The sequence below is a fragment of the Indicator indicator genome, chromosome 28 (assembly GCF_027791375.1).
Source record: "Indicator indicator isolate 239-I01 chromosome 28, UM_Iind_1.1, whole genome shotgun sequence".
Lineage (NCBI taxonomy): Eukaryota > Metazoa > Chordata > Aves > Piciformes > Indicatoridae > Indicator > Indicator indicator.
The window spans coordinates 2,451,398-2,469,649 of NC_072037.1; the positions used below are offsets into that span (position 1 = coordinate 2,451,398).

The 18,252-nt window shown below is 59.5% G+C and overlaps 1 protein-coding gene across 1 annotated transcript; it reads left to right on the forward strand.

Annotated features, from left to right (window-relative positions):
- Positions 1-409: 409 nt before the first annotated feature.
- LOC128976102 (P2Y purinoceptor 2-like) lies at positions 410-1,339 on the forward strand. The gene has a single exon (XM_054393220.1). It carries the CDS (start codon positions 410-412, stop codon positions 1,337-1,339), a length of 930 nt encoding a protein of 309 aa, XP_054249195.1.
- The last annotated feature ends 16,913 nt before the right edge of the window (positions 1,340-18,252 follow it).

The window sequence follows — 18,252 nt, forward strand, 5'->3', positions numbered from 1 at the left end:
CCTTGGCTTCCAACACAGCTTCCTTGGCTTCCAATACAGCTTCCCTGGCTTCCAACACAGCTTCCTTGGCTTCCAATACAGCTTTCTTTGCTTCCAAAACAGCTTCATTTGCTTCCAATACAACTTCACTGGCTTCCAATAGAGCTTCACTGGCTTCCAATGCAGCTTCACTTGCTTCCACCTGGGCTGAGCTGGCAATTTACTGTTGGGGGGAGGAATTTTGAAGCCACCACACTCTGCTTTCTCTTTTCCACCCCAGGTCTTGCAGATGGTCACACAGGCTTCTGCCAGGTCTCTGGCTTCTCCCACCTCCATGAACACGAGTGTGGAGTGCCTGCCCCAGGGGCTGCCCCCCACCATCCCTGCCCTGGGAAGCCTTCTCCTTCTGGGCTGCCTGCTGCTGAATGGAATGAGCTTCTGGGTGTTCTGCTTCCGCATCAAGCAGTGGGATTCAGGCTGCATCCTGCAGTTCAGCCTGGTCCTGGGGGACATCCTGATCATCCCCGCAGCTCCCCTCAGGATTTCCTACTTCAGCCTTGGCAACCAGTGGCCATTTGGGCAGTTTCTCTGCCAGCTGGAGGTCTTCCTGCAGAGCACCCACCTGTACAGCAGCATCTACTTCCTGATGCTCATCTGCGTCCATCGCTACTTTGTGGTGGTGAGGTACAAGAACAAGAGCCTCTGGAAGGAGAGAAGCTTCCTGATTAAGCTGAGCTGCTTCATCTGGCTCATCCTCTTCATCCAGGGGCTGCCTTTATTCTTCCTCCTCAAGACTTCAGTTATTGATGGCTCAGCAAAATGCCTGAACATTCACCAGTCGGATTTGTCCTCTCTTTACTTTCTCTACAACATGCTCTTGGTTGTGCTCTCTTTCCTCCTGCCCTTTGCCATTTCCTTGACTTTTGGAGTTCTGTTGGCAGTTGCCATCGCTCAAGTGGCCAAGAAAAGCTCCAGAGGCAAGAAGATGAAGAGCAGATCTCTGCAAATGATAACAGTGTCCTTGGTGATCTTTGCTGTCTGCTTTGGGCCCCTGCACATCTGCAGAACCATTGCTGTCGTCGTGAAGTACTATGGCCTGGCTTGTAAGCTCCTGCAGCAAGCAGAGTTTGCCTACTACATCAGCTGGGTGATTACCATGGCAAACACCTGTCTGGATCCCCTGATCTATGTGTTTGCTAATGACAAGTTCCAGAGGAGCTTTGCTGACTCCTTTCACAGACGCTGGACCATGAGGAGGAAAGGTCCAGGAGCCACCAGCTCAGACCCTCCCACAGCATCCTGTGCCAATCAGCAGCTGAAGCTGCAGTCCTGCCAGGGACTGCATCTCATCCTACACTGAACACTGCAAACCTGCCCCAAGCACCACCACCAATCCTATTGTCTCTCCTTGACCACCTTGGGGTGGAAGGAGAAAGTCATCGTGCTGCATGGCTGGCTGCAAAGCTCTGCTGGCACCAAGGGTGGGTAGTACTATGATGCTGAGGATGGACACAGAAAGAGGAAGAAACTGCAGGTTGTAAGCAGGAAAGCCTTGGCACTGCCTATGCCCTTCCCCTCCAGGACAGGCTGTGAGGAAAATGTGATAGAGAAGCCACACCATGAGGTGCTCTGCCTGACAACCATCACACTGACAAGGAGTCCAAGGCCAAGGACGTGTGCTGCAGCAGCAAGAAGCAAGCAGCAGCTTGCATGTGTCCCAGGCTGGGACTTGTGCCCTCTGCTGCCATGGTGAACACCAACAGCCTGCACAGACAGAAGCCCCAACAATCACAGGCAAGATGAGGTCAGAAGACACCTTAGGAGGTGATCAGGGCTAAGCCCCTGCTCAAGCAGAGCCATCCAGAGCTACCAGCCCCCAGCAGGTGCTACAGGCACCCAGCTCACATGGCCCAAGGCAATGGATCCCACCCATGGGGGTAGCCTCTCTCCCAGCTGGACTGACCACCCAGCCCTCAGGGCCCAGCAGAGCTGGGAGCAAAAGGTGGAGTGAGCAGCAGGAAAAGGGGCAGGAAGCAGCCTGGGTGGGGGGAATGATGCCAGGCACAGGGCTAAGAACTCTGAGACCCTTTCTGTCATTTCCATGTCTTTATTGAGGGGAGAACTGAGGACTGAGTACTGGGGGTTGAGAGCTGGGGATTGACAGCTGGGGTTTGAGAACTGGGGTTTGAGAGCTGGGGTGTGAGAGCTGGGGATTGAGAACTGGGGACTGAGAACTGGGGGTTGAGAACTGGGGACTGAGAACTGGGGATTGAGAGCTGGGGATTGAGAGCTGGGGATTGAGAGCTGGGGATTGAGAGCTGGGGATTGAGAGCTGGGGATTATGAACTGGGGTTTATGAACTGGGGTTTATGAACTGGGGTTTATGAACTGGGTTTCAGGAACTGGGGTTTCAAGAAGGGACCAGAACCTTCTGCTGCCATGGGGGTCAGCCTGTGGCCCTGCTGCTGGCTGGAGCTTGCTTTTGCCAGCTGTGAGGCCTTCTTCTGCTCTCAGTGCTGGCATTGCTTCTTGGGAGGCAGGGCAGAGCCCTCAGGGCTGCTGGCCTTCCTCTTGAGAGGGCGCTGGGGCCCCTGGCAGGAGCAGTCCCTGGGCTGGCTGGGGGCAGAGGCTCCTGCTGCAGCTTCCTCCAGCTCCATCAGCTCTTCTTGCTGCCCTGGCATGGGAGTGGGGACGCAGCGGGGGCAGCCGCGATGCCCCTGAGGAGCAGTCCTGGAGGTGCCTGGCACTCCCCTGGTGGGCAGTGGGGCAGCACTGCTGGATGGGGCTGCTCTGGGCACAGGGCTCCCCCCTGCAGGAGGCCTGGCCACCAGCTGCTCCAGCCCTGGCTGGTTGCTGGCAAGGCAGCTGGGGCTGGCCACAGGGCTGTGCCTGGGCCGGCTCCCAAAGAGAGCCAAGCAGACGACTTCCCCAGGGCTCTCCTCCAAGCCCCTGGCAAGCTGGCAGTGCCCACGCAGCAGCAGCTGCTGTGCTTTCCTCCCGTAGCGTGCCCTGGCGAAGGCAATCAGCTTCTGCACCACCTCTGTGGTGTGGCTGCCCAGCTCAGCACGCAGCTCCCTCACCAGGTGCCCTTCCTGCAGCCCCACCACGGGCAGGGCGCTCAGGATCCTCTCTTCCAGCCTCAGCACCCGAGAGTGCTCTGCGCCCAGGATGTGGCCCAGCTGCCAGCGCAGCCAGGGCCGCAGGAGCTGCAGGAGGTCTGGGCGGATCCTGAAGCAGAAGCCCCAAGCACTGGGGGGAAGGTCGCCCATTGGCCTCTCCAGAGGCTGCCCAGGCCCTGGGCGTGAGCACTGCCTGCCCTGCCTGGCACCACCTGAGCACTGCCTGCCCTGCCCGGCACCACCTGAGCACTGCCTGCCCTGCCCGGCGCCGCAGAGAGCTGCTGCAGCCTTCCTCAGCTTCAGGAGCAGCAGTTCTTGCTTGCCTGGCATGGCAGCAGGGACAGAGGGAGGGCAGCTGGGATGGCCCTGCAGAGCAGTGCCAGAGGTGCCCAGGGCTTGGTCTGTGCCCAGCAGGGCAGCACTGCAGGACGGAGCTGGTGAGGGCACAGCTGTGCCCCCGTGGGTGGCAGCAGGGCTGGAGGTGGCTGCATGCTCACATCCACATCTCCCTTGGGAGGCAGCAGGGCTGGAGCTGGCTGCATGCTCACATCCACATCTCCCTTGGGAGGCAGCAGGGCTGGTGATGCCCACGGGGCTGCACTGCCTTCTCTCCTGGAAGTCACTGGGGCTAATGCTGGCCATCAGGTTGCCCTCCCATCCTTCTAGGTAAGCAGCCCAGCTTGCACTGGCCACAGGGCCACGGTCCTGCCATCTCTTGAAGACATCAGAGCAGAGGTCTTCCCCAGGGCTCTCCTGCAGCTTTGCCCTGGCCTCAGGGCAGACCCCGAGGAGCAGCAGGGCTACCCTCCTGCACCGTTCCACGCTGAAGCCAAGGAAGGTTTGCACAAATGCTCTTGTGTGGCCGTGGAGCTGGGCCTGCAGCAGCTCAACCAGGTGCTCTTCATGCAGACCCACAGCAGGCAGGGCGCTCAGGATCGTTCCTTCCAGCAGCAGCACCTGAGAATGCTCTGCCCCCAGAATGTGCTCCAGCTGCTGCCTCAGCCAGGGCCGCAGGAGCTGCAGGAGAGCTGGGCACTGCCTGAAGATGAAGCCCCAGGAGCTGGGCTGAAGGCCACCCATGAAGCCTGCATACAGATTCCATGGCTGCCGTGCCCTGGCACTGCCCTCTGCTGCTGCAGGTGCTCTTCTGGGCACCTCTTCCAGCAACTGCCAGCTGGCAGTGACTGTCCTCCTGCAGACAGGGCATTCAGGCTTGAGTGCCAGCCACTGCACCATGCACCTGAAACAGAAGCGGTGGCAGCAGGGCAAGGCACAGGCTGCCTGCAGCCCAGTGTGGAGGCACAGCGGGCAGCAGTCCTCTGAGGCCATGGCCACGCTCACAACAGGCTGAGCTTGGGCTGTGGAGAGCTGCTGGGGATGGACACCTCCTGCTCTGCAACACTGCAGCAACAGAGCTCCTGCTAGGAGAGGAGGAGAGGCTACAGTCACTGGCTGGGCCAGGCAGGGGGGAAGAGAAGCCCAGGGCCCTTCAGAAGAAGCCCAGCCAGCTAGCCCAGGGCCCTTCAGAAGAAGCCCAGCCAGCTAGCCCAGGGTGAAGCTTCCCCACCCTGCTCACCTCTGCTCCAGAGTTGACCTCCTACTACAATGACTGCCTGAAGCAGGCAGGGCTGGGGAAAATCCTGCCGTGGCTCCCAGGATGGGCACTGAGAGCTCCCAGGATGGGCAGAGAGAGCTCCAAGGATGGGCACTGAGAGCTCCAAGGATGGGCAGAGAGAGCTCCAAGGATGGGCACTGAGAGCTCCAGCAGCCACCAGTTGCCAGGGCACAAGCCCAGCACCCAGCCAAAGGCTTGCTCTGCACTCCAAGTCTCAGCCAGCCAAGGCAACTGGGAGACCCCAGCCAAGGCAACTGGGAGGACCCAGCCAAGGCCACTGGCAGACCCAGAGGCAACTGTCAGGGGCTGGTTGCCCACTAGATGCAGTGAGGGTGGTGCTGTGGCACTGCTGTGCTGATGTCACAGGCGGTTGCTGGGGGATGCTGCTATGGGACAGCCTCACCTGCAGGGCTCAGCCAGCAGCCCTTGGGCCCCAGCACACACCTCAGGGCCTTCCACTGCCTCTAAATAAATCACTCTTGGGTGGAAAATGCAAAATAGAATCATAGAATCAGTCAGGGCTGGATGGGACCACAAGGATCATCCAGTTCCAACCCCCCTGCCATGCCCAGGGACACCTCACACTAGATCAGGCTGGCCAGAGCCTCATCCAGCCTGGCCTGAAACACCTCCAGGGATGGAGCCTCAACCACCTCCCTGTGCCCCTTTCCAGGCTCTCACCACTCTCATGGGCTACAACTTCTTCCTCATGTTCACTCTGAATCTCCTCACTTCCAGCTTTGTTCCATTCCCCCCAGTCCTGTCACTCCCTGATAGCCTAAAAAGTCCCTCCCCAGCTTTCTTGTAGCCCCTTCAGATCCTGGAAGGCCACAAGAAGGTCACCTGGGAGCCTTCTCTTCTCCAGACTGAACAGCCCCAACTCTCTAAGGTCTCCTCCTAGGAGAGGAGTTCCAGCCCTCTGCTCATCCTCACAGCCCTTCTCTAGACACCTTCCAGCACCTCCATATCCCTCTTGATACAGCCCAGGATCTGCTTGGCTTTCTGGCCTGCAAGTGCCCAGGGCTCTCCAGAAAAAGCCCAGCCAGCTAGCCCAGTTTACTCCAGAAGAAGCCCAGCCAGCTAGCCCAGCTTACTCCAGAAGAAGCCCAGCCAGCTAGCCCATAACCCTCCAGAAGAAGCCCAGCCAGCTAGCCCAGCTTACTCCAGAAGAAGCCCAGCCAGCTAGCCCATAACCCTCCTGAAGAAGCCCAGCCAGCTAGCCCAGCTTACTCCAGAAGAAGCCCAGCCAGCTAGCCCATAACCCTCCAGAAGAAGCCCAGCCAGCTAGCCCAGCTTACTCCAGAAGAAGCCCAGCCAGCTAGCCCATAACCCTCCAGAACAAGCCCAGCCAGCTCCCCAGGGTGAAGCTTCCTCACCCTGCTCACCTCTGCTGCAGAGTTCACCTCCCAATGCCCCAAGTGCCCAAGGCAGGCAGGGCTGGGGAAAAACCTGCAGTGGCTCCAAGAATGATGAGGTTGGAAGACACCTTAGGAGGTGATCAGGGCTAAGCCCCTGCTCAAGCAGAGCCATCCAGAGCTACCAGCCCCCAGCAGGTGCTACAGGCACCCAGCTCACATGGCCCAAAGCAATGGATCCCACCCATGGGGGTAGCCTCTCTCCCAGCTGGACTGACCACCCAGCCCTCAGGGCCCAGCAGAGCTGGGAGCAAAAGGTGGAGTGAGCAGCAGGAAAAGGGGCAGGAAGCAGCCTGGGTGGGGGGAATGATGCCAGGCACAGGGCTAAGAACTCTGAGACCCTTTCTGTCATTTCCATGTCTTTATTGAGGGGAGAAGTGGGGATTGAGTAGTGGGGTTTGAGAGCTAGGGATTGAGAGCTGGGGTTTGAGAGCTGGGTATTGAGAGCTGGGGATTGAGAGCTGGGGATTGAGAGCTGGGGATTGAGAACTGGGGACTGAGAACTGGGGATTGAGAGCTGGGGTTTGAGAGCTGGGGATTGAGAGCTGGGGATTGAGAGCTGGGGATTGAGAACTGGGGATTGAGAGCTGGGGTTTGAGAGCTGGGGATTGAGAGCTGGGGATTGAGAGCTGGGGTTTATGAACTGGGTTTCAGGAACTGGGGTTTATGAACTGGGTTTCAGGAACTGGGGTTTCAAGAAGGGACCAGAACCTTCTGCTGCCATAGGGGTCAGCCTGTGGCCCTGCTGCTGGCTGGAGCTTGCTTTTGCCAGCTGTGAGGCCTTCTTCTGCTCTCAGTGCTGGCATTGCTTCTTGGGAGGCAGGGCAGAGCCCTCAGGGCTGCTGGCCTTCCTCTTGAGAGGGCGCTGGGGCCCCTGGCAGGAGCAGTCCCTGGGCTGGCTGGGGGCAGAGGCTCCTGCTGCAGCTTCCTCCAGCTCCATCAGCTCTTCTTGCTGCCCTGGCATGGGAGTGGGGACGCAGCGGGGGCAGCCGCGATGCCCCTGAGGAGCAGTCCTGGAGGTGCCTGGCACTCCCCTGGTGGGCAGAGGGGCAGCACTGCTGGATGGGGCTGCTCTGGGCACAGGGCTCCCCCCTGCAGGAGGCCTGGCCACCAGCTGCTCCAGCCCTGGCTGGTTGCTGGCAAGGCAGCTGGGGCTGGCCACAGGGCTGTGCCTGGGCCGGCTCCCAAAGAGAGCCAAGCAGACGACTTCCCCAGGGCTCTCCTCCAAGCCCCTGGCAAGCTGGCAGTGCCCACGCAGCAGCAGCTGCTGTGCTTTCCTCCCGTAGCGTGCCCTGGCGAAGGCAATCAGCTTCTGCACCACCTCTGTGGTGTGGCTGCCCAGCTCAGCACGCAGCTCCCTCACCAGGTGCCCTTCCTGCAGCCCCACCACGGGCAGGGCGCTCAGGATCCTCTCTTCCAGCCTCAGCACCCGAGAGTGCTCTGCGCCCAGGATGTGGCCCAGCTGCCAGCGCAGCCAGGGCCGCAGGAGCTGCAGGAGGTCTGGGCGGATCCTGAAGCAGAAGCCCCAAGCACTGGGGGGAAGGTCGCCCATTGGCCTCTCCAGAGGCTGCCCAGGCCCTGGGCGTGAGCACTGCCTGCCCTGCCCGGCACCACCTGAGCACTGCCTGCCCTGCCCGGCACCGCAGAGAGCTGCTGCAGCCTTCCTCAGCTTCAGGAGCAGCAGTTCTTGCTTGCCTGGCATGGCAGCAGGGACAGAGGGAGGGCAGCTGGGATGGCCCTGCAGAGCAGTGCCAGAGGTGCCCAGGGCTTGGTCTGTGCCCAGCAGGGCAGCACTGCAGGACGGAGCTGGTGAGGGCACAGCTGTGCCCCCGTGGGTGGCAGCAGGGCTGGAGGTGGCTGCATGCTCACATCCACATCTCCCTTGGGAGGCAGCAGGGCTGGTGATGCCCACGGGGCTGCACTGCCTTCTCTCCTGGAAGTCACTGGGGCTAATGCTGGCCATCAGGTTGCCCTCCCATCCTTCTAGGTAAGCAGCCCAGCTTGCACTGGCCACAGGGCCACGGTCCTGCCATCTCTTGAAGACATCAGAGCAGAGGTCTTCCCCAGGGCTCTCCTGCAGCTTTGCCCTGGCCTCAGGGCAGACCCCGAGGAGCAGCAGGGCTACCCTCCTGCACCGTTCCACGCTGAAGCCAAGGAAGGTTTGCACAAATGCTCTTGTGTGGCCGTGGAGCTGGGCCTGCAGCAGCTCAACCAGGTGCTCTTCATGCAGACCCACAGCAGGCAGGGCGCTCAGGATCGTTCCTTCCAGCAGCAGCACCTGAGAATGCTCTGCCCCCAGAATGTGCTCCAGCTGCTGCCTCAGCCAGGGCCGCAGGAGCTGCAGGAGAGCTGGGCACTGCCTGAAGATGAAGCCCCAGGAGCTGGGCTGAAGGCCACCCATGAAGCCTGCATACAGATTCCATGGCTGCCGTGCCCTGGCACTGCCCTCTGCTGCTGCAGGTGCTCTTCTGGGCACCTCTTCCAGCAACTGCCAGCTGGCAGTGACTGTCCTCCTGCAGACAGGGCATTCAGGCTTGAGTGCCAGCCACTGCACCATGCACCTGAAACAGAAGCGGTGGCAGCAGGGCAAGGCAAAGGCTGCCTGCAGCCCAGTGTGGAGGCACAGCGGGCAGCAGTCCTCTGAGGCCATGGCCACGCTCACAACAGGCTGAGCTTGGGCTGTGGAGAGCTGCTGGGGATGGACACCTCCTGCTCTGCAACACTGCAGCAACAGAGCTCCTGCTAGGAGAGGAGGAGAGGCTACAGTCACTGGCTGGGCCAGGCAGGGGGGAAGAGAAGCCCAGGGCCCTTCAGAAGAAGCCCAGCCAGCTAGCCCAGGGCCCTTCAGAAGAAGCCCAGCCAGCTAGCCCAGGGTGAAGCTTCCCCACCCTGCTCACCTCTGCTCCAGAGTTGACCTCCTACTACAATGACTGCCTGAAGCAGGCAGGGCTGGGGAAAATCCTGCCGTGGCTCCCAGGATGGGCACTGAGAGCTCCCAGGATGGGCAGAGAGAGCTCCAAGGATGGGCAGAGAGAGCTCCAAGGATGGGCAGAGAGAGCTCCAAGGATGGGCACTGAGAGCTCCAAGGATGGGCACTGAGAGCTCCAGCAGCCACCAGTTGCCAGGGCACAAGCCCAGCACCCAGCCAAAGGCTTGCTCTGCACTCCAAGTCTCAGCCAGCCAAGGCAACTGGGAGACCCCAGCCAAGGCAACTGGGAGGACCCAGCCAAGGCCACTGGCAGACCCAGAGGCAACTGTCAGGGGCTGGTTGCCCACTAGATGCAGTGAGGGTGGTGCTGTGGCACTGCTGTGCTGATGTCACAGGCGGTTGCTGGGGGATGCTGCTATGGGACAGCCTCACCTGCAGGGCTCAGCCAGCAGCCCTTGGGCCCCAGCACACACCTCAGGGCCTTCCACTGCCTCTAAATAAATCACTCTTGGGTGGAAAATGCAAAATAGAATCATAGAATCAGTCAGGGCTGGATGGGACCACAAGGATCATCCAGTTCCAACCCCCCTGCCATGCCCAGGGACACCTCACACTAGATCAGGATGGCCAGAGCCTCATCCAGCCTGGCCTGAAACACCTCCAGGGATGGAGCCTCAACCACCTCCCTGTGACCCATTCCAGGCTCTCACCACTCTCATGGGCTACAACTTCTTCCTCATGTTCACTCTGAATCTCCTCACTTCCAGCTTTGTTCCATTCCCACCAGTCCTGTCACTCCCTGATAGCCTAAAAAGTCCCTCCCCAGCTTTCTTGTAGCCCTCTTCAGATCCTGGAAGGCCACAAGAAGGTCACCTGGGAGCCTTCTCTTCTCCAGACTGAACAGCCCCAACTCTCTAAGGTCTCCTCCTAGGAGAGGAGTTCCAGCCCTCTGCTCATCCTCACAGCCGTTCTCTAGACACCTTCCAGCACCTCCATATCCCTCTTGATACAGCCCAGGATCTGCTTGGCTTTCTGGCCTGCAAGTGCCCAGGGCCCTTCAGAAGAAGCCCAGCCAGCTAGTCCAGTGCCCTCCAGAAGAAGCCCAGCCAGCTAGCCCAGCTTACTCCAGAAGAAGCCCAGCCAGCTAGCCCAGGTCCCTCCAGAAGAAGCCCAGACAGCTAGTCCAGGGCCCTCCAGAAGAAGCCCAACCAGCTAGCCCAGCTCCCTCCAGAATAAGCTCAGCCAGCTAGCCCATAACCCTCCAGAATAAGCTCAGCCAGCTAGCCCATAACCCTCCAGAAGAAGCCCAGCCAGCTAGCCCAGCTCCCTCCAGAATAAGCTCAGCCAGCTAGCCCATAACCCTCAAGAACAAGCTCAGCCAGCTAGCCCATAACCCTCCAGAAGAAGCTCAGCCAGCTAGCCCATAACCCTCCAGAACAAGCCCAGCCAGCTCCCCAGGGTGAAGCTTCCTCACCCTGCTCACCTCTGCTGCAGAGTTCACCTCCCAATGCCCCAAGTGCCCAAGGCAGGCAGGGCTGGGGAAAAACCTGCAGTGGCTCCAAGAATGATGAGGTTGGAAGACACCTTAGGAGGTGATCAGGGCTAAGCCCCTGCTCAAGCAGAGCCATCCAGAGCTACCAGCCCCCAGCAGGTGCTACAGGCACCCAGCTCACATGGCCCAAAGCAATGGATCCCACCCATGGGGGTAGCCTCTTTCCCAGCTGGACTGATGTGCTGGTTTGAGGCCAGCCAGAACATCTCTTGCCCCGAAAGCGACAAAAGAATGACACACGCAAACGGATTGGAGAGTGATGGAAAGTTTAAATGGAAAAAAAAAATTGGTGAAAGTATAGAAAAGAAAAACTACACAACATAGTGGCAAAGAACATCCTAAAGCATACAGAGTCCGTTACATAGTACCCAGAGGCTTCCCAGTCCTTCCCTCCTCCCACCTGAGGGTCTACCCAGTCCCTCAGGGCTGTTCCTTCCCCCCCCCCTCCCACTGCTAGGCAAGTCTCAGGCTGTCCAGGTCTGAGACTGCACACCCCCCCTCCATTCTCCTCCTGGCATTAGGCCTAGTCAGACCTAAGATGCCTGAGATACTCCCCCGGCATTACCCGATAAAAGAGGACATCTCCCATGGGAGCAGAGAGGGAAGAAAGAGGAAGAGAATGACTCTGCAGATGGCTTTATAGGGTGCAGGATTTATGGGCAGAAATACGCCGTTTCCTGTGTCCACCCCTATTGGGTGGGCACCCAGGACACCAGAGGTGTATCTCATGCAGCAGTGGCAGGGGGCACCCAGCCTAAACTGCCACATCCCACCCCTTATTTCATACCCATAATTCCTGCACCCAAAACATATCATCAGATGAGAGACAGTTCTTAGATGACATGTCTGGCAAAGTCCAGGTCCTCATCTGGGCGTCCTTCCGAAGAGTCTGTCCCTCGGGCTCAGGTCACAGTTCATTCCAGCTCTTCTCCCTCATCCTGTGGAACCTCCCAGTGATGCAGAGTTTATTCTTCTGCACGGTGAACTCTTCATGGATCTGATGGAGCATCCTGGCCACCTGGAAACAACCTCACAACTTCTCAATCAAACATCAATCTCCATCTACTTAAGCGGCATGTTTCCACCCCTCGGGGCAATCGAGTCTGAGCAATCAGGCTCCTCAACTCGACTCCTTCCACCCCTTGCAGGCAACAGCACGCTGAGACTTTCCAAAGCTGCACGGACCTTTCCCAAGCCCAGTGCTGACCGCTTCCAGCCGCGGCCCGAGGCTAATACGGATGCACACCGCGCACAGGCACACCGCTCCCCCTGAGCGTACGCATGCCAAGGCATGGAGGCATCCGGCTACACAGCCCTCCCCGGAGAGGGAGTGGCTGCACTGCAACCCACCGAGAAGAGAGGCGGAGCCAGGTGCTAGGCGCCATTTTCGGAGCGCGTCCGAGAATCAGGGGAGAGATAACAGCGAGAGCCGCCGTCACCTCTGCAGCCGCGGTACAGATCCAAACCGCCGCCACCCCTCGGGCCACACGAGCGGCTTTTCCAGCCAAAGCTACACTCGCTCCCTGGGCCCTCGGAAGCAGCTTTTGAACTGGAGCCACCGCTCGCCTTCTTGATTACGGGAGCCACCACTCACCGCCCCGGTGCGGCTAGCCCCCACCGCCGCGGGACAAGCCGACCCTGGTCTGCTTCCGACTGTCCCTCCCCCTTCCTCGGCTCTGCGCCGCTCTACTCACCGCTGGCGCCGCGGGGAACAAATGGAAAGGGACAGGCACCGCATTCTTAAGCTTTCCCCCGAAGCAAATGGCTACAAAATCACCGCTGCCGCTTGGAAGGGCAGATGGGATTCTACGCCACCGCCATGCACCAGGGCATCCCCTCGGAACCCATAAGACAACCACATGATCATGCCAGCACAAAGCCTTGAGCCCAGCCACCAAAAACAACAACGCCAGATCTCCATTTCAACTTAACCATCCTCTGCTACCAAATAATCTGTGCTGGTTTGAGGCCAGCCAGAACATCTCTTGCCCCGAAAGGGACAAAAGAATGACACACGCGAATGGATTGGAGAGTGATGGAAAGTTTAAATGGAAAAAAAAAATGGTGAAACTACAGAAAAAAAAACTACAGAGCATAGTGGCAAAGAACATTCTAAAGCATACAGAGTCCGTTACATAGTACCCAGAGGTTTCCCAATCCTTCCCTCCTCCCATCTGAGAGTCTACCCAAAAACCCCCAGGGCTCTTCCTTTCCCCCCTCCTCCCACTGCTAGGCAAGTCTCAAGCTGGCCAGGTCTGAGACTGCACCCCCCTCCCCCCCTCCATTCTCCTCCTGGCATTAGGCCTAGCCAGGCCTAAGAGGCCTGAGATACTTCCCCGGCATTACCCGATAAAAGAGGACATCTCCCATGGGAGCAGAGAGGGAAGAAAGAGGAAGAGAATGACTCTGCAGATGGCTTTATAGGGTGCAGGATTTATGGGCAGAAATACGTCGTTTCCTGTGTCCACCCCTATTGGGTGGGCACCCAGGACACCAGAGGTGTATCTCATGCAGCAGTGGCAGGGGGCACCCAGCCCAAACTGCCACAACTGACCATCCAGCCCTCAGGGCCCAGCAGAGCTGGGAGCAAAAGGTGGAGTGAGCAGCAGGAAAAGGGGCAGGAAGCAGCCTGGGTGGGGGGAATGATGCCAGGCACAGGGCTAAGAACTCTGAGACCCTTTCTGTCATTTCCATGTCTTTATTGAGGGGAGAAGTGGGGATTGAGTAGTGGGGTTTGAGAGCTGGGGATTGAGAGCTGGGGTTTGAGAGCTGGGTATTGAGAGCTGGGCTTTGAGAGTTGGGATCTGAGAGCTGGGGATTGAGAGCTGGGGATTGAGAGCTGGGGATTGAGAGCTGGGGTTTGAGAGCTGGGTATTGAGAGCTGGGCTTTGAGAGTTGGGATCTGAGAGCTGGGGATTGAGAGCTGGGGATTGAGAGCTGGGGATTGAGAGCTGGGGTTTGAGAGCTGGGTATTGAGAGCTGGGCTTTGAGAGTTGGGATCTGAGAGCTGGGGATTGAGAGCTGGGGATTGAGAGCTGGGGATTGAGAGCTGGGGATTGAGAACTGGGGTTTGAGAGCTGGGGATTGAGAGCTGGGGTTTGAGAGCTGGGGTTTGAGAGCTGGGGTTTATGAACTGGGGTTTATGAACTGGGGTTTATGAACTGGGGTTTATGAACTGGGTTTCAGGAACTGGGGTTTCAAGAAGGGACCAGAACCTTCTGCTGCCATGGGGGTCAGCCTGTGGCCCTGCTGCTGGCTGGAGCTTGCTTTTGCCAGCTGTGAGGCCTTCTTCTGCTCTCAGTGCTGGCATTGCTTCTTGGGAGGCAGGGCAGAGCCCTCAGGGCTGCTGGCCTTCCTCTTGAGAGGGCGCTGGGGCCCCTGGCAGGAGCAGTCCCTGGGCTGGCTGGGGGCAGAGGCTCCTGCTGCAGCTTCCTCCAGCTCCATCAGCTCTTCTTGCTGCCCTGGCATGGGAGTGGGGACGCAGCGGGGGCAGCCGCGATGCCCCTGAGGAGCAGTCCTGGAGGTGCCTGGCACTCCCCTGGTGGGCAGTGGGGCAGCACTGCTGGATGGGGCTGCTCTGGGCACAGGGCTCCCCCCTGCAGGAGGCCTGGCCACCAGCTGCTCCAGCCCTGGCTGGTTGCTGGCAAGGCAGCTGGGGCTGGCCACAGGGCTGTGCCTGGGCCGGCTCCCAAAGAGAGCCAAGCAGACGACTTCCCCAGGGCTCTCCTCCAAGCCCCTGGCAAGCTGGCAGTGCCCACGCAGCAGCAGCTGCTGTGCTTTCCTCCCGTAGCGTGCCCTGGCGAAGGCAATCAGCTTCTGCACCACCTCTGTGGTGTGGCTGCCCAGCTCAGCACGCAGCTCCCTCACCAGGTGCCCTTCCTGCAGCCCCACCACGGGCAGGGCGCTCAGGATCCTCTCTTCCAGCCTCAGCACCCGAGAGTGCTCTGCGCCCAGGATGTGGCCCAGCTGCCAGCGCAGCCAGGGCCGCAGGAGCTGCAGGAGGTCTGGGCGGATCCTGAAGCAGAAGCCCCAAGCACTGGGGGGAAGGTCGCCCATTGGCCTCTCCAGAGGCTGCCCAGGCCCTGGGCGTGAGCACTGCCTGCCCTGCCCGGCACCACCTGAGCACCGCAGAGAGCTGCTGCAGCCTTCCTCAGCTTCAGGAGCAGCAGTTCTTGCTTGCCTGGCATGGCAGCAGGGACAGAGGGAGGGCAGCTGGGATGGCCCTGCAGAGCAGTGCCAGAGGTGCCCAGGGCTTGGTCTGTGCCCAGCAGGGCAGCACTGCAGGACGGAGCTGGTGAGGGCACAGCTGTGCCCCCGTGGGTGGCAGCAGGGCTGGAGGTGGCTGCATGCTCACATCCACACCTCCCTTGGGAGGCAGCAGGGCTGGTGATGCCCACGGGGCTGCACTGCCTTCTCTCCTGGAAGTCACTGGGGCTAATGCTGGCCATCAGGTTGCCCTCCCATCCTTCTAGGTAAGCAGCCCAGCTTGCACTGGCCACAGGGCCACGGTCCTGCCATCTCTTGAAGACATCAGAGCAGAGGTCTTCCCCAGGGCTCTCCTGCAGCTTTGCCCTGGCCTCAGGGCAGACCCCGAGGAGCAGCAGGGCTACCCTCCTGCACCGTTCCACGCTGAAGCCAAGGAAGGTTTGCACAAATGCTCTTGTGTGGCCGTGGAGCTGGGCCTGCAGCAGCTCAACCAGGTGCTCTTCATGCAGACCCACAGCAGGCAGGGCGCTCAGGATCGTTCCTTCCAGCAGCAGCACCTGAGAATGCTCTGCCCCCAGAATGTGCTCCAGCTGCTGCCTCAGCCAGGGCCGCAGGAGCTGCAGGAGAGCTGGGCACTGCCTGAAGATGAAGCCCCAGGAGCTGGGCTGAAGGCCACCCATGAAGCCTGCATACAGATTCCACGGCTGCCGTGCCCTGGCACTGCCCTCTGCTGCTGCAGGTGCTCTTCTGGGCACCTCTTCCAGCAACTGCCAGCTGGCAGTGACTGTCCTCCTGCAGACAGGGCATTCAGGCTTGAGTGCCAGCCACTGCACCATGCACCTGAAACAGAAGCGGTGGCAGCAGGGCAAGGCACAGGCTGCCTGCAGCCCAGTGTGGAGGCACAGCGGGCAGCAGTCCTCTGAGGCCATGGCCACGCTCACAACAGGCTGAGCTTGGGCTGTGGAGAGCTGCTGGGGATGGACACCTCCTGCTCTGCAACACTGCAGCAACAGAGCTCCTGCTAGGAGAGGAGGAGAGGCTACAGTCACTGGCTGGGCCAGGGAGGGTAGATGAGAAGCCCAGGGCCCTTCAGAAGAAGCCCAGCCAGCTAGCCCAGGGCCCTTCAGAAGAAGCCCAGCCAGCTCCCCAGGGTGAAGCTTCCCCACCCTGCTCACCTCTGCTCCAGAGTTGACCTCCTACTACAATGACTGCCTGAAGCAGGCAGGGCTGGGGAAAATCCTGCCGTGGCTCCCAGGATGGGCACTGAGAGCTCCCAGGATGGGCAGAGAGAGCTCCAAGGATGGGCAGAGAGAGCTCCAAGGATGGGCAGAGAGAGCTCCAAGGATGGGCACTGAGAGCTCCAAGGATGGGCACTGAGAGCTCCAGCAGCCACCAGTTGCCAGGGCACAAGCCCAGCACCCAGCCAAAGGCTTGCTCTGCACTCCAAGTCTCAGCCACCCAAGGCAACTGGGAGACCCCAGCCAAGGCAACTGGGAGGACCCAGCCAAGGCCACTGGCAGACCCAGAGGCAACTGTCAGGGGCTGGTTGCCCACTAGATGCAGTGAGGGTGGTGCTGTGGCACTGCTGTGCTGATGTCACAGGCGGTTGCTGGGGGATGCTGCTATGGGACAGCCTCACCTGCAGGGCTCAGCCAGCAGCCCTTGGGCCCCAGCACACACCTCAGGGCCTTCCACTGCCTCTAAATAAATCACTCTTGGGTGGAAAATGCAAAATAGAATCCTAGAATCAGTCAGGGCTGGATGGGACCACAAGGATCATCCAGTTCCAACCCCCCTGCCATGCCCAGGGACACCTCACACTAGATCAGGATGGCCAGAGCCTCATCCAGCCTGGCTGCAAACACCTCCAGGGATGGAGCCTCAACCACCTCCCTGCACAACCCATTCCAGGCTCTCACCACTCTCATGGGCTACAACTTCTTCCTCATGTTCACTCTGAATCTCCTCACTTCCAGCTTTGTTCCATTCCCACCAGTCCTGTCACTCCCTGATAGCCTAAAAAGTCCCTCCCCAGCTTTCTTGTAGCCCTCTTCAGATCCTGGAAGGCCACAAGAAGGTCACCTGGGAGCCTTCTCTTCTCCAGACTGAACAGCCCCAACTCTCTAAGGTCTCCTCCTAGGAGAGGAGTTCCAGCCCTCTGCTCATCCTCACAGCCCTTCTCTAGACACCTTCCAGCACCTCCATATCCCTCTTGATACAGCCCAGGATCTGCTTGGCTTTCTGGCCTGCAAGTGCCCAGGGCCCTTCAGAAGAAGCCCAGCCAGCTAGCCCAGTGCCCTCCAGAAGAAGCCCAGCCAGCTAGCCCAGCTCCCTCCAGAAGAAGCCCAGCCAGCTAGCCCAGGTCCCTCCAGAAGAAGCCCAGACAGCTAGTCCAGGGCCCTCCAGAAGAAGCCCAACCAGCTAGCCCAGCTCCCTCCAGAATAAGCTCAGCCAGCTAGCCCATAACCCTCCAGAATAAGCTCAGCCAGCTAGCCCATAACCCTCCAGAAGAAGCCCAGCCAGCTAGCCCAGCTCCCTCCAGAATAAGCTCAGCCAGCTAGCCCATAACCCTCAAGAACAAGCTCAGCCAGCTAGCCCATAACCCTCCAGAAGAAGCTCAGCCAGCTAGCCCATAACCCTCCAGAACAAGCCCAGCCAGCTCCCCAGGGTGAAGCTTCCTCACCCTGATCACCTCTGCTGCAGAGTTCACCTCCCAATGCCCCAAGTGCCCAAGGCAGGCAGGGCTGGGGAAAAACCTGCAGTGGCTCCAAGAATGATGAGGTTGGAAGACACCTTAGGAGGTGATCAGGGCTAAGCCCCTGCTCAAGCAGAGCCATCCAGAGCTACCAGCCCCCAGCAGGTGCTACAGGCACCCAGCTCACATGGCCCAAAGCAATGGATCCCACCCATGGGGGTAGCCTCTTTCCCAGCTGGACTGATGTGCTGGTTTGAGGCCAGCCAGAACATCTCTTGCCCCGAAAGCGACAAAAGAATGACACACGCAAACGGATTGGAGAGTGATGGAAAGTTTAAATGGAAAAAAAAAATTGGTGAAAGTATAGAAAAGAAAAACTACACAACATAGTGGCAAAGAACATCCTAAAGCATACAGAGTCCGTTACATAGTACCCAGAGGCTTCCCAGTCCTTCCCTCCTCCCACCTGAGGGTCTACCCAGTCCCTCAGGGCTGTTCCTTCCCCCCCCCCTCCCACTGCTAGGCAAGTCTCAGGCTGGCCAGGTCTGAGACTGCACACCCCCCCTCCATTCTCCTCCTGGCATTAGGCCTAGTCAGACCTAAGATGCCTGAGATACTCCCCCGGCATTACCCGATAAAAGAGGACATCTCCCATGGGAGCAGAGAGGGAAGAAAGAGGAAGAGAATGACTCTGCAGATGGCTTTATAGGGTGCAGGATTTATGGGCAGAAATACGCCGTTT